The sequence below is a fragment of the Aquarana catesbeiana genome, linkage group LG02, assembly GCF_042186555.1.
Source record: "Aquarana catesbeiana isolate 2022-GZ linkage group LG02, ASM4218655v1, whole genome shotgun sequence".
NCBI classification, from domain to species: domain Eukaryota; kingdom Metazoa; phylum Chordata; class Amphibia; order Anura; family Ranidae; genus Aquarana; species Aquarana catesbeiana.
In genome coordinates, this window is record NC_133325.1 from 406,678,898 (window position 1) to 406,703,129 (window position 24,232).

At 42.7% G+C, this 24,232-nt stretch overlaps 1 protein-coding gene across 2 annotated transcripts in view; it reads left to right on the forward strand.

Moving 5' to 3' along the window:
- The first annotated feature begins 539 nt into the window (after positions 1-539).
- DCDC2B (doublecortin domain containing 2B) overlaps positions 540-24,232 on the forward strand; it is a 55,468-nt gene continuing 31,775 nt past the window's right edge. The window contains exons 1-4 of one of the 2 annotated variants that reach the window (XM_073615391.1): positions 540-683; positions 818-1,124; positions 11,744-11,801; positions 21,887-21,951. In XM_073615391.1, coding sequence (XP_073471492.1) covers positions 844-1,124; positions 11,744-11,801; positions 21,887-21,951 — 404 coding nt within the window. In that variant the 5' untranslated portion in view covers positions 540-683; positions 818-843. The other variant, XM_073615390.1, reaches the window with a different exon arrangement.

Below are 24,232 nucleotides of genomic sequence, written 5' to 3' on the forward strand. Positions count from 1 at the left end.
GTTTCAAATCATTGGTCCTTATTAAGTCAGAGGAACAGTGGTAGGGACACAGTAAATCAAAGCAGCTTATCAGAAATAACCTTCCTAAACCGCGGAAATCAGGTTGGGATAGGCTTAGCTATACAGTACATGACCCAATGTTTGCAGTCTATGCAAGTAATCTCAACATTGATTGTAGAGATCATCTTGTGCAGAGGTTCATTTCTGTGCAGTTACAAGTGTCAGAAACTCCCATTACCACACGCACAGATTTTTTTTCCACTTGTTGCAAAACCTATGCAATGTTTCTCTTTTCATAGTAGAAGACAGAACAACCTTTCACATGTATACATGCTGCAAAAGGAAAATGAGCCTAATCAGGTAGAGAAGAGTGACAAAAGAAAAAGACCAAGCGGTGATACAAGGTAACATGGGAAGATCTCCCAGCAGCCCTAGTTCTCATGAGAGTTGACTGTATGGTCACACTATCTGCATATCATTGCACTTTTTGTCATGTGATTAGATAAGGTCTAACGTGTCAGCTGTTTGTAGGTACATGTGTAGAATTAGTAAAATGATCTGCAGTTCTTGTTTAGGAGGTGTGTCTCCTGTAACTCGGCGATCTCCACCTTTCTCCTATACACAGCGGTAACTAATTGTCACCTGGCAACAACAAAGAGTCACAGCAACCAAGTGATAGACAGGTAGGACACAGAGCTGTGTGAGAAGTGTGCTTTGTGTACAGGATTACAACTGTCATACATAGTGTGCTCACTCATCTATAGGAAGTGCCTTTTTAAAGTGATCAGTTGCTTTTTGCTGTGTTTTTTGTTTTCAGTTTTATTATCACGCCACTGCCCAAGGATGAGCTCCCCTTTGGGGGTAAATGTGCTCCCACATGGAAAAAATGTCTTGGTGTACCGAAACGGGGATCCTTTCCACAATGGTCGCCGGATGGTGGTCAACGAAAGGCAATTTGTGACTTTTGAGGCCTTCTTAAATGAGGTGACTACAAGTATCCAAGCTCCAACTGCGGTGCGAAACATCTATACACCACGCAATGGGCACCGGGTGACACAGCTCGGTGACCTCATGAATCGGGGACAGTATGTGGCTGCAGGAACCGAAAAATTCCGAAAGCTTGAGTGAGTATATATTTTACTTGCATAACTATTTTTATTTCCATATCTACCCTACGTAGAGGTGTGTGTATATACTGTACACACCAGCTATCTCTGAAATCAAACATTCTCTCACTCTCATTCCTGTAGCACCATTCCAGAACAAAGCTTGTGTGTCTGCTGTATATGGTGTAATGATATGACAGGCTTATCAATAATTCAAAGAGGCGGGAGAAATAGAACTTGATGTCCATGTACTAGTACAATGCTGAACAATTTACATGAGTATTTCAGGGATCATTTTAAATATGATTCGTTCATGTTTGGTTGCATGCGCTCAGCTTATTACTCCTCAGACTTTAACCACTTGACAACTGGGCACTTAAACCCCCTTCCTAACCAGACCAATTTTCAGCTTTCGGTGCTCTCACATTTTGAATGACAATTACTCAGTCATGCAACACAGTACCCTTATGAATTTTTTATTCTTTTTTTCACACAAATAGAGCTTTCTTTTGGTGGTATTTAATCGCTGGGTTTTTTATTTTTTGCGCTATAAATCAAAGACTAAAAATTCAGTAAAAAAAAAAAAAAAAAAATCTTTGTTTTTGTTAAAATTTATTGGCGAGTATTGGCAGAGTATTGCACATTATTGCAGAATATTGGCAGAGTATTGCACATTATTGCAGAGTATTGCACATTATTGCAGAGTACTGCAGAGTATTGCACATTTTTGCAGAGTACTGCACAGTATGGGCACAGAGCAGCGCTGTGGGCACTACAGATCCAGCCCACAGCGCTGCTAAAAACGATCTCTCCCCCTCTCCCCTCACACTGTACAGATCGGTACAGAGAGGGGAGGGAGGAACCGGCGTCATGGCGCCGGTTTGTTTCTAAGTGATCGCTCTGTCATTTGACGGAGCAATCACGTGGTAAACGGCCGCTACAAGCGGCCATTTACCGGGATCCATGATGCGCCGTGTCTTCCGGACCCGGCGGTCACGGATGTCTGCGGGAGCGCACCCCAGGGGGCGCGCGAGAGCAACATTCTGGAAGGACGTCCACCCAGGATAAGCTGACCACACTGTAACCGTCTTTCGGCTATGACCTGGTCGGCAAGTGGTTAAGGCTGGGCTTACACTAGTGCGAATTGGATGTGGGTTTTACTGCATCTGATTCGCATGACAGGAGCATGTGACCATCTCTCTATGGAGCCGGTTCACATATCTCCAGGGAGGCTTGCGCAGGAGTCCTGTGCGTCTTTGACTTCGTTTCAAGGCCGAATTCAGCCAAAAAATTTTCCCCGATTTGTCCCTGAAACAGAGAACAGGGACGCACTGGACCCCCTGCTGCGAGCCGCGTCCGCCTGTAGTCTGAACCCAGCCTTAGGCCCCTTTCACACGGGCTTTCCGATCAGGTCCGCCTGTCAGTTTTTCAGACAGACCTGATCGGACGCTTCATTCACCTTTATGGAGCGGCGGATGTCAGCGGTGACATGTCCGCTGATATCAGCCGATATCTGATCCGATCCTGTCTGTGAAATCCAGATGGATGGAAACCCTATTTTCCATCCGTCTGGAGAATCGGATCAGATGAAAATGGATAGGCGGTCCATTTTAAACCGATCTCCATAGAGGACAGCAGGGCTGTGTCAGGTCAATCTTTGCACAGTGAGCGGAGACGGACCTGTCATCCGCCTGCTGAGCGGGGATCAGCAGATCGATCTCTGTGAGCAAAGCGGAGTTACGCGGACAAGCCCGTGTGAAAAGCCCCATACACACTATCAGATTTTCTGCTGATTTTTTTCCTTCAGATTTACCAAAACCATATAATAATATGAGGTCAAACCTTAAGAGTTTCAATTTGTATGCAATCAGGCAGGCCCTTGCACTACATGGTTTTGGTAAACCTGAAGACAAAAATCTGCAGAAAATCTGATAGTGTGTATGGGGCTTAAGAGTTGCAGGCAATAGATCGTACCCCTGCCCTGTACAATACAGTGATAAAGCGGAATTAAACCCAAAATCAAAAATGTCATATATTGCAGCTTACCAGTCAATAGATGTGGTGGCTGCATCAGTTTTGTTTTCTTTGACTTTTTCCCCCTCTGTTTTCCCCTGGTGATCTGGCCAGTAACACACCTCACGTATTATTTAGACACCGCTCTGGATGAATGAGCACAGGGGACACAGCAGACAGCAGCCTTGCCAGTCTGGGGGAAGGGTAGTGATAAATATACTAGCAGATTTAAATACACTAACACATTGAAGCCAAACTCCTGATCACACTTTATAATCAGTTACAGCAAACAGTTTTTTTTCTTTTAGGTTTTACATGAATAAATAAAAGCTGATTATTTTAAGCACCCTTGCTAGTGTTAAATGGTTTGTCATATCCGTTGTAAACTTATACATTGTACTGGAGTGCTTGTGCCTTTGAAAGACAACAGACTTGCTGGCTGGATCACCAGATTCAGAAATAGAAGAAAGAAAGCCTAAAAAAGAAAATGAATGCAGCCATCACATCTAAGAACTAGTAAACTGAAATATAATAATTGTTTGCTTTGGGTTTTAACTTTCAGTAAATATTTTTTCTTTTTATGGTGGGTTTACGCTAACCATGGCTATATTCATAGTGACAATACAAGCCCGAAGATTAAAACATGAGTTAGGACATTTTTAAAGCATGTATAGCCAAACAATTTTTTCTGTTGTCAGTGGCAGCAACAATAACCTCCAGCATTGCTGTCAGTGACCATAATAACAACAACCCCCAGCATTGGTGTGAGCGTCAGCAATAATAACCCACAGCAGTGGCAAGCAATAATCATCCCCAGCGTTGGTGTCAGTGACACACACACACACACACACACACCTTGTGCTCAGTAGCATTGCTATTTATTGACAGTGGTTTTAAGCCACTCCATTGGTGGTCAGTGCGGTGGAATGTAAACCCTTTACCTGATCAGACTCCTGTGCCTCCCTTAGGCCCCTTTCACACTTGTGCAACTTGGGATGTCGTACCCCATGATTTCCAATGATAACCATTCATATCTGTGTCACTTCAAAGTAGCCCCTGCACTACTTTGGTCCAACTTTGATGCGAGTTGAGGTCCATAGACCTCAAGTTTACACAGGCACTCCCTGAAATTGCGTCAAAATTGCACGACTTTGAAGTCGCGATAGTGTGTAAGGGGCCTTAGGCTAGGTTTCCACTATTGCGACCTGAAAGTCGCACAATTTACAGTGCGACTTTGCAATGTGATTTTTGATGCGATTGCATGCGGCTTTACAAACTACTTTTATGCGACTTTGATGTTATGTGATTTGGTCATAGTGACATAATTCCTTTTCCTGCTCAGTCATTTCCCCTTCCTCTTTCGTTGTCAGGTGTTGTATAGGAAGAGCAAAGATCATGTGATTCCGCAAACTTCCGTCAAAGTCGCAACACAATCGCGGTTACATACATGTACATGCGACTTCATTGCGACTTAATTACTTTCTATGGAGAACAAGTCTCACCGAAGTCGGAAAAAAGTAGTGTAAAAAACCTTTTTTGGAGTCGCTGCGATTTTGAGTCTCACCAATTCGAACAGGGAACATTGAAATACATGGATTTTGACTTGTCATGCGACTTCACATGTGTCAAGTCACACAACAACTCGCATTAGTGGAAATAGAGCCTAAGTCTCTCCCCTACTGGAAAAGGCTGAGAGTATACTGTCGGTGGAGATCACTGATAGTACTATTTCAGTCCTGCTGCCACTCTGCAAAGTTCAGAGGTGATCAACAAGTGATGGCCCAGTTCAGGACCTAGTGGCTGCACACAGAGAGCCGACAGGCTGAGTATTGAGTATTTTACGAGCTTTCTAGTGATTTTCTCTTACTTCCTGTTGCACCTCTGGCACAGGAGGTAATGGAAGATCTCCCCTATGGTACATAGAGTGCATAGTATAAAATGACAGGGATTTTAACCCTCATCTATTGTACCTAAAACAAAAAAAATGTTTTAGCTATACATACAAAATAATGAAATGCAGGGAGAACTTTTTTAATTTTTACTTTGCTATTAGTATAAAAAATAAACAATTATTGTAACATTTACAGTTGCAAAAAGCTATTCATTTTTTTTAATAATATCCCAGATTTTTTGCATGACGCGTATGTAGACCACATAGCATAAAGTTTTACCAGGACATTAAAGTAAAACTATAGGCAAAACTTTTTTTTTTTCATTTTGGATAGAGAATGGGAGGGTTATGACCTCTGTTGGATTTTTTTCCCCTCTGTTGAGAATCGGTGCTTTTTTTTACATTTTCTCACAACATTAAACCCAAAATCAAAATGGTAATATACACTATATTACCAAAAGTATTGGGACGCCTGCCTTTACACACATGAAATTTAATGGCATGCCAGTCTTAGTCCATAGGGTTCAATATTGAGTTGGCCCACCCTTTGCAGCTATAACAGCTTCAACTCTTCTGGGAAGGCTGTCCACAGGGTTTAGGAGTGTGTCTAAGGGAATGTTTGACCATTCTTCCAGAATCGCATTTGTGAGGTCCAGCATTGATGTGGATGAGAAGGCCTGGCTCACAGTTTCCACTCTAATTCAACCCAAAGGTGTTTTATCAGGTTGAGGTCAGGACAGTGCGCAGTCATGTTGGAACAGGAAGGGGCCATCTCCAAACTGTTCCCACAGTTGGGAGCATGAAATTGTCCAAAATGTCTTGGTATGCTGACTCCATAAGAGTTCCTTTCATTGGAACTAAGGGACCAAGCTCAACCCCTGAAAAACAACCCAACACCATAATCCCCCCTCCACTAAATGATTTGGACCAGTGCACAAAGCAAGGTCCATAAAGACACAGATGAACGAGTTTGGGGTGGAGGAACTTGACTTGCCTGCACAGAGTCATGACCTCAACCCAATAGAAGGCCTTTGGTATGGATTAGAGTGGAGACTGTGAGCCAGGCCTTCTCGTCCAACATCTATGCCTGACCTCACAAATGTGCTTCTGGAAGAATGGTCAAACATTCCTGTGACAGACCTAGCCAGGACAAAGGCTTTTGGAGGTGACTGAATGCTGGCTTCTTGCCTACCGATCATGGGCCCTGGCATTTGGGGAATGGTGCACTTTGTGAGCTGTATGCCTGGGGACCATTGAGGTGGTGTTACTTTGGATTCAGGTCCATATCCTCGCAAGACACACAGACTCTGGGAACCCTGTATATGCCATATTAGAAATAGTGACTGATTCATACTGTTGGGACACATACTGTTAGATGCTAATGTCATCAACTCCAGCCACCTGTCTGTTGTCTTCTATAATGTAAATGAATCTAGTCAGGCTTGGCAGAGCTTCTAAGAGTTTTTCACCCATTGTTGTTTGTGCTAATTAACCCTGCAATTGTATGAAGGCGTTCTGTGTTGAGATGTATGATAATGTGTAGTGTAGTTAGGGAGTCGCATTGGCTGCTTTAAGGGATTAGTTAATTAGCTCATGTTAATTTATGTCTCTGGTTACAGGTGTATTGTTAGAGTAATATCAGCAGGAGGGGGGAACCTCCTCTTTTACTGTATATAAGACTTGTATTTTGGTTCTATTAAAGAGTCCATGTTCAGCAACTAAACAAGTATTGTCTTGTTTTGTCCTTGTGAGTGGTTGGAATATCTGATATCTATATTCAGACTGAGAGGAAGCGGTATATGATGAAAGCACTCAAGCGGAGTGTGGGGCGTTTTGTTACAATTCCTATAGACACACTCCTAAACCTTGTGGACAGCCTTCCCAGAAGAGTTGAAGCTGTTATAACTGCAAAGGGTGGGCCAACTCAATATTGAACCCTATGTACTGAGACTGGGATACCATTAAAGTTCATGTGCGTGTAAAGGCAGGTGTCCTAATACTTTTGGTAATATAGTGTATTAGTTGCACTTTATCAGTCCTTAGATACAGTGGCTGCATTCATTTTCTTTTCTCAAGCTAACAACATTTTTAGAAAGTGCAAACACACCTGTTGAATGTGACAAAAATGCATTGTCTTTGTCACTTCCTGCAGGCTGAAAAGATAGTAAATTCAATCTTACGTTTCTGTTGTAAACCAATAATCCTATTAATCCACCGTGTAATGTTGATGAACATTTGAAACTTAGCCAGGGTGGAAACCAAGGCTGCCTCAGTAGATAAAGTGAAGAAATTAGCGTATCCACACGTTCTACTCCTTTATTATATCAAGTATCAGTATGGACAATCCATCCAAGCACATTTAAGAAAATATCATTTCTTAGACCTCAGCTTTTAGAATGAAATAAGGAAAGGGAGAACATTAAAAGCCACACTTTTTCAACACTCTTTTCATTCTGTGTTGTTAACATTTAATTTCTGTCCTTGCTTTGGGCACAGTGTTATCACAAAACATTCTGCGGAAAAATGCTTTGCTGCTGTTTTATTTCTCCCTGTAAAAAGATCTATTTTTGTAAATAAAAAAAACTTGAACATCCCATGTGACATTGGTCAGGTCTGGCTTTTGCTACTTGAGCATCAAGAGCGGGGGAGCAAGCGTGTCTATCCCATAACCGGTACATACTGCAGAACACTCTACTCTATATTGCCTTGCACATTACATACTACTAACTACTGCACTGCTAATTTTACATGCACATCTCTTTTACCGCCAACATCTCTGCATGCTTCAACTTGATAGTGTAATCTTTTTCAAATGGCACAGTAAATGCGGCTTATCTAAATTACTACTTCCTGTTGTAAGAATAGTGCCACACAAATTGAAAACATCCGAATGTCCAAGGCTAAAAAATTGTATGTGCAGAAATCACAAAATTCAAAGTAGGCTTTTTTTTCTGCTAAAAAAAGCCACGATTACAGTGGGTATAGAAAAGAATACCCCCCTTAAAATAATCACATGTTGCTTTGCAGCCTGAAATTAAGACAGACACAGTTTTGGTTTTATCCAGCTGTATTTTTTCAGTGAGACTTAACAATCCAAGTGAAAGATATATCACCAACATGTCATAAAAAAACCCATCAAAAACAGAATCACTAAGGCATTATATTATACAATGTTCATACAATTTTCTGTACAATTTTCTTTAAATTTACCTTCAACTATGTAGTGCAAGGGCCTGTCTAATTGGATACAATGGAAAGTGTTGTTTTTTAGTTGTGACCTCATGTTATATGTTTTTTGGTCAATCCAAAAGAAAATTGTACAAGTAAAATGAACATGTATGGCCAGCCTAAGTTGGAAAAAGAAACCCTCCCCTTCTAAAAATGACTTGTAAACTCAATCACTTGTTGCTAATCACCTTCTCAATGACACACAAAGCCATTTGACTTTCAACTGTGATCAACTGTGGTCCTTTTGATAAGCTCAGCATGCAAAGAGCTTTCCTGGACCATTTCAGTCCCTGGTAGTGCAATTGAAGCAAACAATCAACTATGGGTGGCAAGGCGCCGTCAAAAGATCTCCAGGATAAAGTTGTGGACAGGCACAAGTCAGGAGATGGATACAAAAAAATTTCAAAGGCTTTATCAATGCCTAGAAGCACAGTGAAGTCTATTATTAAGAAGTGGAAGATATTTGGTACAACACAGACCCCCCTGGAAAAGGACGTCTCTCCAAACTGGATGAAAGAGCCAGGATGAAACTGGTCAGAGAGGATACCAAGAGGCCTCCAGCAACTCTCAAGCAGTTGCAGGAATTTATGACAAAGAGTGGTTATTTTGTGCATGTTACAACAATATCACAAATTCTCCACAAATGTGGTTTGTAGGGGAGGGTTGCAAGAAAAAGCCACTCCTCAAGAAAGGCCACATGCAATTACGACTGAGCTTTGCCAAAATGCACCTTGAAGATTCTGAGGCCACATGGAAAAAGGTACTATGGTCAGATGAGACTTAAATGTAATTATTTGGCCGTCAACAGGCTGCCCTATGCGTGTCACAGGAAAAATGAGACACAAAATGTGTGCTTCCACTATGCTAGATGTGAATGGGGCATGAAAGTGAAATTGGTGCAGTCAGTTACACAAGAACAACAAGGCTCCATTCACATCTGTGCGTTTCCTTACATTTCAGAAATGCGCTTCACCAAAAAATGCAGTAAAAAACACACCAAGCTCCACTCTAAAAACAAAAAGATCTGAAGCTTATTTGGAGCAATTGCTGTGTGTAGGGCAGCCCATTCAAGTGGATGGGCTGCCCTATGAGTGAAAATGCTCCAAAATGCCTCCCCTCCGCGCTAAGAAAAAAAAAAAAAACGCATGTGGGAATGCGAGTTCCCGCTATGCAGAGTTGTGAACTGAGCTTGACAGCTGAGTCAACTTGTATAAAGATGGCCATACACTATGCAATCTGATTGTGTATTTCGTGAGAAGGGTGATCACTGATTGATTGCATTTCATTTAGAAAACGTGCAGGTGTAGGAATGGGGAGGGGGGGGGGGGATGATGCAGGGTGTGTGCTAATGAGGTCAGCTGGTCAACTTCTTCCTGTGTCATGACCTAAAGTCTGATCAAGAAGAAGACATTAGAAGACATTACTAATGGAAATGTGGATTTAGACAAGAAAAGTAACTCTAGATTTAATGGAACGCTTTGATATTTTTGCAAAAAAAGTACATGAATGTTATATTGGTGCATTGGGGAGCTGGAATTTTGAAAAAAAAAAGTGTACAAAGGTGAACTAACCCTTAAGGATATGTGCTCCTGTGTGTGTGTTTTATAAAAAAAAAATGACGATTATACCTCATTTCAGAGCGGCAATCGGCGCTTGCGTGACCCTCCGGCTCTCTCCTCTTCTCCTCCTGACCGACTTCAGTGGGGCAATCTTGACCCCGCCCACTGCATCTGTCAAACATGGAGAGGAGAAAGCCGGTGGGTCTGAAAGCAGGTATAATTGTCTTTTTTTTTTTTTTTTAAAACACAGACACAGGAGCACATATCCTTAGGAGACAAGGAGGATTATATAAAGTCCTTACAGTGGGTTAACAACAACTTTAACCACTTGCCGACCGGACGCCACAGTTTTACTGCGGCAGGGAGGCTCTATTGCGCAAATTGCCGTACCGGTAAGGCGCACCATGTAATAGATACAGCGGCAGGCCACCGGAGCTGATTTGCGTGGCCGGCCATGATCGCTCCTCAGAGAGGCAGAACAGGGATCGGCCAGTGTAAACAAAGCTGATCCCTGTTCTGTCAGGGGAGTACAGTGTGATCGTCAGTCGTTCCTAGTGATTAGGAAGTGATCTCTCTGTACTCCCAGTCAGTCCAATCCCCCCCACAGTTAGAAACACCTCCCTAGGACACACTTAACCCCTTGATCGCCCCCTAGTGTTAACTCCTTCCCTGTCAGTGTCATTTATACAGTAATCAGTGCATTTTTATAGCCATTACTAGTAAAAAAAAAAATAGTAATAAAAATGACATAAATCTAGCCCCTATTTTGTTTTATAAAAAAAAATTCTTGGGGTTTTTATTATAGCAAAAAGTAAAAAATATTGTTTGTTTTTTTTTCTAAATTGTCAGTCTTTTTTTGTTTATAGTGCAAAAAATAAAAACCGCAGAGGTGATCAAATACCACCAAAAGAAAGCTCTATTTGTGGGAAAAAAAAGAACATATTTTTTCTTTGGGTACAGCATCGCACGACTGTGCAATTGTCAGTTAAAGCGACACAGTGCCGTATCTCAAAAAATGGCCTGGTCATTAAGAGGGTAAATCCTTCCGGGCCTGAAGTAGTTAGACCCCATTGAAAATCTGTGGAATGACTTGAAGACTGCAGTCCACAAATGATCACCATCAACTTTAACTGAACTTGAGCAGTTCTGCAAAGAAGAGTGGGTAAATATTGCAAAGTCTAGATGTGCAAAGTTAGTAAAGACTTATCCCAACAGACTAAAGGCTGTAATTACAGCAAAAGGGGGTTCAACACAATACTGACACAAAGGGGTGATGATCCTTTTTCCAACTCAGTGATTCTGTTTTTTATTTTATTTTATTTTTTTCTGAAATGTTGGTATTATATCTTTCACTTGGATGTCATAAGTTTCACTTACTAAATACAGCTGGATAAAACATCATTTCAGGCTGCAAAGCAGCAAATTGTGATTATTTTAAAGAGTGGCAATACTTTTCTTTACCCATTGTATATTTGTGTTGGAAGAGCACCCTACTCACAATTCTCAAAAAAAACCCTGTCTCTTTTCCCTATTGTATATAGTGCTCACATTGTAACCAGTGGCTTTTAATCAATAGCTACAGAATTTGAAATAACAAATTCCCTCTTTACTTTTCATTTTTCTCATTTTTTGTAGAATGCAATATTTCAGCCTCTGTCCTTTGTATGCTCATTACAGCTGCTCATGTTGCTCTAGACAACATCAGTGTTTACATCAAAGTAAATTTGCTTTGTATGACCAATTGCTCACAACAATTTGGAGATCTCTTTTGTGTTTTTTAAATATGTGGTATGGCACTTTGCAAAATGTGAGGCGTAAATGATCTAAGCTTCAGTAGGTTGCTTTGTATTTCTCTTTTACTTTGTGCTAGTCAGCAGGAGGCTTTCTATTCTACATAGAAGAGCTTGTTACATATCTAACCTCAATTATCTAATATATCATCACAGTTACCTTCACACTGAAGTTAAGCCACCTGCGAACATTAAACTCAAAGACATTCATCAGGTAAGTTAATAAAATGTATGGTTGCTTTTGTGCTATTGATGTGTCCTGGAAACATTTCTTTGCTTTTGTACAAAGTAAAGACACATAGGAAGTGTAACATTAATATTATGTCATGAGCAAATGCATAAAACATTAGGAATAAAAACCAGGCCCAAACAATCTTAGCATGTAGCATGACAAGAAATGAAACCTGCAGTGGTGATTGTTTTGTAGATCAAAAGTGGTCTACCTTTTGACATTATAGCTCCATAAATCTGTTAGTCACGTTCAATGGCCCCAAACCTTGTTTGTTATTGTTTTGGGGACTCAGTCACTTTTTTTCCATAGAATTCTACTGAGTGGATATCTGGCGAAGCATCAGATTGCTTTCAACAGTCTGATCAACTCAAAAAAACAGTATCTCACATTTTTGTAAATATTTTATTACATTTTTTCATGTGACAACACTGAGGAAATTACACCCTCAAAATAACTCAACACACAGCCATTAATGTCTAAACCGCTGGCAACAAAAATGAGTACACCCCTAAGTGAAAATGCAAAAATTGGGCCCAAAGTATCAATATTTTGTGTGGCCACCATTATTTTCCAGCACTGCCTTAACCCTCTTGGGCATGGAGTTCACCAGAGCTTCATAGGTTGCCACTGGAGTCTTCTTCCACTCCTCCATGACGACATCACGGAGCTGGTGAATGTTAGAGACCTTGTGCTCCTCCACCTTCAGTTTGAGGATGCCCCACAGATGCTCAATAGGGTTTAGGTATGGAGAAATGCTTCACCAGTTCATCACCTTTACCCTCAGTTGCAGTGGTCATCTTGGAGGTGTGTTTGGGGTCGTTATCATGTTGGAATACTGCACTGTGGCATAGTCTCCTAAGGGAGGGGATCATGCTCTGCTTCAGAATGTCATAGTACAAGTTGGTATTTACAGTTCCCTCAATGAACTGTAGCTCCCCAGTGCTGGCAGCACTCAGACCATGACACTCCCACCACCATGCTTGACTGTAGGCAAGACACACTTGTCTTTGTACTCCCCTCCTGGTTGCCGCCACACACGCTCGACACCATATGAACCAAATAAGTTTATCTTGGTCTCATCAGTCCACAGGACATGGTTCCAGTAATCCATGTTCTTAGTCTGCTTGTCAGCAAACTGTTTGCGGGCTTTCTTGTGCATCATCTTTAGAAGAGGCTTCCTTCTGGGACGACAGCAATGCAGACCAATTTGATGTAGTGTGCGGCATATGGTCTGAGCACTGACAGACCGACCCCCCCACCCTTTCAACCTCTGCAGCAATGCTGGCAGCACTCTTATGTCTATTTCCCAAAGACAACCTCTGGATATGACGCTGAGCACGTGCACTCAACTTCTTTGGTCGACCATTGCAAGGTCTGTTCTGAGTGGAACCTGTCCTGTTAAACTGCTGTATGGTCTTGGCCATCGTGCTGCAGCTCAGTTTCAGGGTCGTGGCAATCTTTTTATAGCCTAGGCCATCTTTATATAGAGCAAAAATTTTTTTTTTTTTTTTTTTTTAGATCCTCAGAGAGTTCTTTGGCATGAGGTGCCATGTTGAACTTCTAGTGACCAGTATAAGAGAGTGAGAGTGATAACACCAAATTTAACACACCTGCTCCCCATTCACACCTGAGACCTTGTAGCACTAACGAGTCACATAACAAAAATGGAAAATGGCTAATTAAGGCCAATTTGGATATTTTCACTTAGGGGTGTACTCACTTTTGTTGCCAGTGGTTTAGACATTAATGGCTGTGTGTTGAGTTATTTTGAGGGGACAGCAAGTTTACACTGTTATACAAGCCGTACACTCACTACTTTACATTGTAGCAAAGTGTAATTTCTTCAGTGTTGTCACATGAAAAGATATAATAAAATATTTACAAAAATGTGAGGGATGTGCTCAATTTTGTGAGATACTGTATATGGTACATCCTGCTGTTTATTCAGTGATAGTTAGTTAGCCAACAGTGTAGAAATTGCAGAGGTCAAGGTAAATCAGGTAGCAGGTGAGACCACTGAATTGGTGTGTGAATTGGAGGAAAAGTGGTTTGCCAGTACCTGCATACGCACCAAATTTAACACAAGGCAAATTGCTTGCCTATCATACTGTTGCTCATAACAAGAACATTTTCTTGGCAAAATTATCATGGTACTTGCTTCGCTCTAAGGAGAGTGCATAGTAAAAGCTGTTTTCAAAAACTCTGACTCTGATTGGAAATGTAAAACCAAGGAGTCATTGCTTTGACTCATCCGTTTACGCATGTCAATTTCAGCTTTAGCTATTAAGTAGGGATGAGCCGAACAAGGCCCCCAGGCACTATATACTCTGAACAGCAGTATATATACTATAGGGCCTGCTATACTATACTATATACTATACTCTGCAGATTATGCCTTAGGTGTTGGTGGTACCAGAACACTGTAACCTCTCACAGTTACTCTTGTTGGGGGCAGGAACGGGCCCTGCTGTGAAATGTTATATCAAAAATTTAAATTACACGGCCCTGTTAAACAGGGGCAAAAAAATTGGGCCTTTGGTTTTGGTGGTGCCAGCACACTGTAATGCCCCGTACACACGATCGGACATTCTGACAACAAAATCCATGGATTTTTTCTGACGGATGTTGGCTCAAACGTGTCTTGCATACACACAGTCACACAAATCTTGTTGGAAATTCCGAACGTCAAGAACGTGGTGACATACAACACGTATGACGAGTCGAGTAAAATGAAGTTCAATAGCCAGTGCGGCTCTTCTGCTTGATTCCGAGCATGCGTGGAACTTTGTGCGTCGGAATTGTGAACACACAATCGGAATTTACGACAACGGATTTTGTTGTCGGAAAATTTGAGATCCAGATCTCAAATTTTGTGTGACGAAAATTCCGATAGAAAATGTCCGATGGAGCCTACACATGGTCGAAATTTCTGACAACAACCTCCCATCGAACATTTTCCGTTGGAAAATCCGACCGTGTGTACGGGGCATAACCCCTCACAGTTACTCTTGGGCGCAGGAATGGGCCCTGCTTAACTATTATTTTAAAAATAGTAATTACATGCCCCTGTTAAACGGGGCAGAAAAATTGGGCCTTGGGTGGTGGAGCCACAATACTGTAAAACCTCACAGATACTCTTGTTTGGCGCAGGAACAGGCCCTGCTGTAAAATATTCTATCAAAAATTGTAATTACATGCCCCTGTTAAACAGGGGCAGAAAAATTGAGCCTTTGGTTTTGGTGGCGCCAGAACACTGTAACCCCTCACAGTTACTCTTGTTGGGTGCATGAACGGGCCCTGCTGTGAAATATTACATAAAAAATTGTAATTACATGCCCCTGTTGAACAGGGGCAGAAAAATTGTACCTTGGGTGGTGGTGGTGGTGCCCTAAACCAAAAATATTGTTGGAAGCTAGCATCATCAAGATTAAGGAGGAATGGGGTAGTCAGCATAGGCAGTTTTCAAGGGATCCCAGATTCATAGCAAATTCAATCAATTACATCAGCGTCAGGTGCTTGATAGCTGCTGATCCAAGACTGATTCATTTTTATGAATGTGAGCCTATCAACGGAGTTTGTGGACAGGTGCACTCTTTGGTCCATTACAAACCCTCCAACAGCACTGAATGTGTGTTAAGAAAGCATTCTGTATGCAGGACAGGCCAGTAGCTTAATTGCATATTGAGCAAGTTCTGGCCAGTGGTCCGTCCTCAAGACCCAGTAACCAAGTGGATGCTCTGTTGGAAAGGTCTCCAAGTCTGCTCTTGCCCCTAGATATTCCTGCACCATATAATGCAGATGCCAGCGATGGCTGCTTGAACCGATCAGACCTTGGTGCTGAGGACTGAAAAATAGTTTAAGGCATCGGTCAGCCAGCCACCTTCTCCACCGCTCTTCCTCTGACTGAACAAAGCCTCAGCAACAGGTTGTCCAGCACCAAGAAATGGTAATCTCCCAGGGTCTGGAAATACGTTACACAAACCTTTCTTCAAGGTCCCTGAAGATGTTTCATTCTCTGCTCCCTCTGCGAAGGCAAGATGAGTCCTGCAACTTTACCCTTGTAACATGGATCAAGAAGGGTTGCCAGCCAGTAATGATCTCTCTCCTTGATATCACGAATCTTAGGGTCCTTTTGCAGGCTTGCAGAATCAGGGAGGCCATGCAGTGTAAGTTTGCAGAGGTATTCGATTCTGAGCCCTCTGGGTCACTAAGGATCACATTATCCGTAACTACCTCCTCCCAGCCACGTACAACTCCTTGGGTTTCTGGGGACTGAAAACAATCCCTTGAAGACTGCTGCTGAGTGTTATCCTCTACATCCATGCTGACATAATCCTCCTCCTCCTCCTCCACCTCTTCTTCCTGTGTGTTTGGCGGGCCCGCAGGAATGCTATATGGATAAAGGGGGCCTTGAGAGAAAATTAAGTCCTCCTCTTCCTCGCGCTGTTCTGTCTCAAGTGCCCTGTCCATTATTCCACAAAGTGTGCTCCAGCAGGTTGCATTCCCTTTGAGTGTCAGCCAGCCGAGCACTGGCATTGTATGACCGGCAGAAATCACCACAGACTTTTCTGGCCTGCCTCAGGAGATCTTATAAGCCTGGGTACCTGCTCAAGAACTCTTGCACCACCAAATATTGCTATACCTTCATTCCTCTCAGTGCAGGTTTTTGAGAGGACTGGTGGTATAGTAGGGTTGGAGATCCCAGATGAGGAGCAAGGAGAAGTCCGCCTTTTTCTTTGATGTGGGTCTTTCAAGTGCTACATGGCAGGTCGTCATATATCTGGTCAAGCATGTCCAAGTGGCTGCTGTTCTGGCCACGCTTGATCCACTTCAGACATAGGTTGCAAACAGCAACGGTGTGATCTGCTGCACATGTGTCGAAAAAGGCCCACATCAAAGAACTTTTAAAAGTCAGTGGGGAGTCAGCAGCACCCTGCACCTGCGGAGCTCTGCGGTGTGATGCAATAGGGTGGCTGCCCTTAAGCTGCCCCCTAGAGGACATCCTGCCTCATTGGAGTTGTGCCTCCTCCTCACTTTCCTCCTTTCTTCTCTCAGGCATCCAAGTACAGTCAGTGACCTCATCATCCCCTCCCCCCTCATTACTGGAGCAATATGCTGAAGCTGGGGGAACACGATTGTCAGTGTCTTGTCCTTCTGTGGCACCCCCTCTCTCTAGGCTCACGTTACTCCCTTCCTCAACCTGGGAAATCAACATCAAAGCCTTCAAATCGCTGTGCATCCTCCAGCATCATGTAACAGACGCTGTGGTCGAATAATTCTGGGGACTCCTCCGTGGATGATGGTGGGGCTATGGAAGGAGTGACTGTGGACAAGGAGGCCGCTTTGGCAGCTGCGTTGGAAGGCATACTACTCTGAGCCTGGGTGACAGAGGATAAGGAGGGCTTCGTTATCCACTCCACCAACTCTTATGCATATTGTGGCTCAATAACACGGCCAGCAGCAGCAAAGAAGGACAAGCGTGCCCCACAGCCACCTGCAGAGGATGCATCATGTCCACGACCACCACTGTTGACTGTAGACACAGAGGCTGCTTGCCCTCTTTTAGTGGCCTGCGAGCAGCTGCATCTCCTTGGTGGCCTTCCGGACATGATGTATTTTTTGTTTTGCAACACCACACTACACTGTATTATATATTGTGTACACCGCCTGAAGTGTATTAGAAACTATACACCACTGAATGCACTATATATATACACACACACACACACACACACACACACACACACACACACACACTAGACTGTGTGTGTAATATATATATTTTTTTTTAAATACACAGCCTGAACTGTATTAGAAACTGGACACACTGTATTGGATACTGTGTACACCACCAGAAAAGTAGTAGAAACTGTACACACTGTATTAGATACTATGTGCACCGTCTGAAGTGTATTAGAAACTGTACACACTGTATTAGATATTGTGTACACCACCAGAAAAGTAGTAGAAACTGTACACTTTGTATTAGATACTGTGTACACCGCCTGCACTGTATTAGAAACTGTACTATGGCTGCACTGTATTGTGTACATCACCAGAAGTGTAGTAGAAACTGTACACACTGTATTAGATACTATGTACACCACCAGAAAAGTAGTAGAAACTGTACACACTGTATTAGATACTGTGTACACCACCTGCACTTTATTAGAAACCCTGCCTTTGGCCAATTATGTCTCTCTCAGCAGAGCGTACTGTGATTGGCCAAAGCATGTAGGTCAGGTGCATGCTTTGGCCAATCATCATACAGCAATGCACTGTGATCTTGCAATGCATTATAGGGCGTTCCGCAGCGCGCAAATTTTCCACGAACGCCCCATAATGTTTGCTGTTCTGCGAACGGGCAAACACCCAATGTTCGAGTCGAACTTATGTTCGACCCGAACATTGAGCTCATCCCTACTATTAAGCTTTGTAAACAGTTTTTTGTTTAACAAAGGAGGTAAGAGAATAGAGCAAAAAATGTGAAAAAGGAATAGAGAGCTCCAGTTGCTGGCTGGATCTGAGAATACAAAGTATGTCATGTTTTATATTTACATGACAAAAAAAAAGAAATAATTTTTTAAAATATTTTTAGTCCTGATCATAATAAATAACTAAAGAAAATATATACAAAATCACCAAGTGTTCCCTTTAAACCCAACGGCAAACAATAGTGTAGGCTTACAAGCGCATACCACTACCACACTACATTCACTTATGGGCATATTTACACCAATCAGCGATAACATTATGACCACTGACAGGTAAAGGGAATATCTCGTTACAATGATATCTGAAAATTGGTGGGATATATTTGGCAACAAGTGAACATGTTGTCCATGAAGACGATGTGGTGAAAGTAGGAAAAAAAATGGGCATCGCAGTTTTTTGTGTATGGGGCTTTAAAGCCCATGGTGACCCATGTCCACAGCCACAAGCTTCTGCAATGGTCACATGAACATCAGAACTGGACTACGGAGCAATGGAAGAAGGTGGCCTGGTCTGATAAATCACATTTTCTTTTACATCATTGGGATGGCTGGGTGCGTGTGCATCACTTACCTGCGGAAGAGGTGGCACCAGGATGCGGTATAAGAAGGGAAGTCGGCAGAGGCAGTGTGATGCTTTGAGCAATGTTCTGCTGGGAAACCTTGGGTCCTGCCATTCATGTGGATGTTATTTTGGTGTTGATGCCTCAATGGATCAGGACTATTTTAGCAAAAGGGGGCCAAACTCAATATTAGGTGTGTGGTCATAATGTTATGGCTGGTCGATGTAATATTTGAAAGTGAAACTGCAGAGATTTGCCTACGTTCACTATACACTTGCACTGACACTCTTTATAATACAATTTGTGCAGGGAGAAGAGGGCAAATGCAAATGATGATTTTAAACTTGATACCTTTATTTGCAGTGCATCTGACCAACAAGCTTGAGCAAATGTGACAATCAATTTGTAAAATATGGAAACAATCAATAGCTTACCTTTTCAAAAGGCAAGCAACTAAAAAATGTGGCTGCGTGGTTGTATTTATATTGCTACTGAGACCTGAATTTCCCTTTAAAATATTGGAAATCCAGATGTGTGGCACACAACAGTAAATTCAGTTAGGTACCAGAAGGTGCTGAATGAACTTCATAAAACAGTAAATGACAACTAACAACCCAATGGATGAATGGGTGGTAAATGATCATTTGCCCCTTTCTAAATATGCCCCTTAGGCCTTCAGTAAAGAGTACAGCAAGTAATTACAAAGCTTTGTTGAAGCCCTTAAGGGCTCATTCACATAGGCTCAGAGGCCTGTGCAACATGCAAGAGCCATTTGTTTATACGCCTGAAGCAGTATAGAGCTGCATGCAGGCAACCTATGTTAATCAATGAAGATGCAACGGCTGTATAGACTCACCAAAACATCCGAGTCTGACAGGCATGCAAGGATGGGTGCAAAACCCAAACACACATAGCTTTAGACAAATAAACAAACAGCTTTTTCAGGTTGTATGAATGAGCCCTAAAACAAACTTTAGTTCCAGTATCCAGATATTAAACATAGTTAACCAAAGTTGTTTGTAGGCTTCATCAGGCTCTAAATAAGCTTCAAGCAACGCTGAAGCTTACTACAACATTCACATTAAGATCTGTGTTTAGCCACCCTAAACTGGAGCTGAAGATTGCTTTAAGGGCTTAGCAAAGCTGCTCAAAGATTGCTGAAAGTTGTGAAAATGCTTTGTAAATGCATGCAGTACACATTTGTTTTTGCACAAGCTGGAGCCTGTATTTATACCATGCCTAATGACTTTTTTCATTTGTACATCCAGATCCTCACTAAAGCAGAACTTCACCCAAAAGGGGAAGTTCTGCTTTAAAGCCTCCTCCCCCACTCCTCTTTAAGAAATGTAACTGCTTGTGGGGGGAGCAGCATGCAGCGCCAGCATCTTAAAATGGAGATCCATCCAAAAGGGGAAGCTCACTTGTTGCCTCCTCTACCCCTGCGTTGCCACATTTGGCACCTTTTCAGGTGGAGTGGGCAGGCTTGTACTGGCCATCAAGGCTACCGGGAGTTTCCTGGTGGGCCGATGGCTCAGTGGGCCAGTTTCGGTGACAGCTAGTGGCATCGCTAGGGGGTGGCTTTTGGGGCTATAGCCCCAAATCTGGGGCCCGGAGTCCCAGGGGCCCCCAACCACAGGGCCACGGCCCACTACCGGGCCGTGGCCTCTCTGCAGCCATGCGGCGGGCAGCATGGGAGAGCGGGCAGGCAGCACGGGAGTGCTGGGTGGGTGAGAGAGCAGAGAGTTGACATCATCTCTCACCTCCTGCCCTACATCACCTACCAATTTCTCTTAGTCAAGATGGCGGTGTCAGCACCCAATAGCTGACTGAATAAATGGCTGGATGCTTGGACAGGTAAGTGCCCTAAACATAAAATTTAGCAGCTACAGTATTCGTAGCTGCTGGCTTTTAATTTTTGCTGAAAGAGCCTAGAGCTCCTCTTTAACTGTGGGCACCCAGCTGTGAAGCTGCAAGCTGTCACAGCTGGGTGCCCACAGTTAAGATGCCGGGGAACGGAAAGCAGGTGGAAAAAAAGGGCTTGGGTGAACATATCGCTGGATCCTGGGACAGGTGAGTATCTGTTTAATAAAAGTCAGCAACTACAGTATTTGTAGCTGCTAACTTTTAATTTTTACAAACATGACTGGAGCGCCTCTTCAAGGATGGCTTCACATTGCCCCGCTGCGCTTTTGCTAAAAGCGCAGCTAACCAATGTTTTTTTTATTTTTATGGGTTATCTGCACTTTCCCATAGACTTTTGTGAGGTCCCGTGGTTTTGGTGCAGTTTCAAAAAGTTCACCAAAGATGCAACATGCAGGAGTTTTGGTGCGCTTTCTGAAACTGCAGCAAAAGTGTAAGTCCTCATAGAAGTCTATAGGAAAGCCCAGCTAACACGCACAAAAACTGAGAGTTAGCAGCACTTCAGCAAAAGCGCAGTGGGGCAGTGTGAAGCCGGCGCCACCCTAAGGCTCATATATATATCCAAAAGAGAGTGAATAACAAAGTGAATTAAGCATTCTCACTGCAGTAATGTCCACACATGCACCATACACTCCTGCTAGATTCTAAATAGTCACACGTGGTATAGTGTAATTTTTCTTGCCATCGTAGTTGGTGCGCAGAGCAGGAATATAACGTCATAAAAGGTATCTATCACTTATTAAGCATCAATACCTTAGACATCAGAATTAACCTAATAAAGATTGATGTTCCAGTATTGCATGATGGATCCTCCTTAATAAAGCTTAGAGATCCAGGTGGCTGAACGTACTCTAGCATCAGTTTTCTAGACTTTAATTTTGTAGCAGACGTTTGGTAGTTCTCTTAGTTTCAATGAGTCAACAGTTCAGAAGGGAGAGGTGTGTGAAATAGGTCAGCAGGAAGGGTGTTGATTTGGTCCCTCTGTGTTCAGAGGTAAACGACTTCAACATTTAGGAAGGGCATTTACGAAGCATAGTACAATATAATTAATGTTGGCAGAGATATTTTTCCGCCCTAATGTTGTTCTTTCCAGATATCCCGCAAGCCAAAAGTCGCAGGCCGCTGGAGGGAGGAATCTCACCTTCCCTGTATCATCCAGTGAGTATTTACTCATACTGTCTGCTTAAACTGGGTTGGCAACACTTCAAGAAATGACTGTTAATCTCTTCATTCATACAAAACATAACAGATGTGTAGAGATATGAAGTGAAACCTAACCTTATGTATACTTCTTAAGAATGGTGTGTACTTTTTAACCATAAGAAATTGGTGGTTCAAAAAAACACAAACAACTCTAAATATATGTAGTTTTCATTTAAGCACGATTGAAGCATTAAAGAAAGAGAACATACACCTAATTCAGTAGCACGATCCATCTTGATCGAGACGCTAACTAGGGGTAACAGTAAGATAAAGCCATGTTGGTGTAAAAAGGCTTATTGTGCTTTAACAGCAGTTGTAGTATGTGGTAAATACTTTTTCAACAAAAAACAATCCCCACTACCCTACCCCACCTCAAAACCTTCCTTCACCACCCCCTCATCGCCCTAAACTCCAAGGTTATTAAGGATAACCAGACTAACACCCGCCAGGCTGTGGCTGCTGGGTGACTTTTAAATAAAATAAATGGCAAAAGTATATCTTTTTTGCCCTGTTATGTATACACCTAGATAGATAAAAATCAGAATAAACACAATACAAATGTTATAATTGAGTTGCAGTTCATTGAGTAAAATAAGTATTTGATCCCCAAGCAAAATATGACTTAGTACTTGGTGAAGAAACCCTTGTTGGCAAGCACAGAGGTAAGCAGTTTCTTGTAGTTGGTTACCAGGTTTGCACACATCTCAGGAGGGATTTTGGTCTATTCTTCTTTACAGATCTTCTCTAAATCCTTAAGGTTTCTTGGCTGTCGCTTGGCAACTCAAAAGTTTCAGCTCCCTCCATACATTTTCTGTAGGATTAAGATCTGGAGACTGGTTAGGCCACTCCATGACCTTAAAGTGCTTCTTCTTGAGCCATTCTTTGTTGCCTTGGCGGTATGTTTTGCGTCATTGTCATGCCGAAAGACCCATCCACGACCCATCTTCAGTGTTCTGCCTGAGGGAAGAAGGTTCTCATCCAAGATTTTACAATACATGGCACCTTCCATTGGCAACTAATTTCAGTCCATGGCAGCATATTGTGTTACCAATGATTTGTTTGATGACTGTGGTCCCAATTGCTTTGAGATGATTCACAAGCTCCTCCCATGTAGTTCTGGGTTGATCCCTCACGTTTCTCATGATCATCCTTACCCCATGAGGCGAAATTTTGCATTTAGTTCCAGAATGAGGCCGATTAATGGTTATTTTGTATTTTTTCCATTTGCAAATAATTGCTCCAACAGTTATCTCCTTCTCACCAAGCTTCTTGCTGATGGTCTTGTAACCCATTCCAGCCTTCTGCAGGTCTACTATCTTGTCCCTGACATTCTTTGACAGCGTCCATGATGGTGAGGTTTGAATGGAAGAAAGAGATTTTGTGGACAGGTGTCTTTTATACACAGACAAAAAACAGAAAAGGGCGCACCGGCCTTGTGCATTATCTTTAAAAAAGTTTATTAAAAGAAGGAAACGTAAAAATACTACTCACAAGGGTAGATAAAAATCGCGCATAATGGTCTATTGATGGTGATAATGGATACACCGATAGCAGTCTCCAGACCTACGGACAAGACGTGCAGCTGCTGGCTGACGCGTTTCGAAGGTAGCACCTTCTTCTTCAGAGCCTAGCAGTGTCCATCTCTTACAGCTACTTAAATAGTGTGCTCATCTAAGGAGCACAGACCAGGCTGACCCAAGAGCCACTCCCATGTGAATGGGCGGTCAAGAGGCGGGCCCTGGCGTAACACCATAGAAACCATATGTATACATATATGTAGGCACACCAAAGTGTGTGGGGAACACAAGTGCACAAGTGTGGCGAGTGTCTCAAAGAGGATGGGAAAAACTGGGGGGGGGGGGGGGGGGGAGGGGTTATACACATAACGAGTTGTCGATAGGAGCACCTGCTTAAAGCTGAGTTCCACCCGTTTTTTAGTTTATTAAAAGTCAGCAGCTACAAAAAGTATAGCTGCTGACTTTTAATAAACAGACACTCACCTGTCCCACGGTCCATGCTCCTCTCCGCTGGCGCCATCATAGCAACTGTGGGCCAGGCAATCTTCTGGGACCTGTGATGAGGGAGGGGCCGCCTAGGGGGGAGAGGAGGAGTCGCCCAGGTGACTAAGAGCAGGAAGGAGGAAGCGGGACAGGAAGTCCCACTCTAAACCAGGTACCCACTCCCCCCCCCCAAAAAAAAAATGACATGCCAAATGTGGCATGTCAGGGGGCAAGGA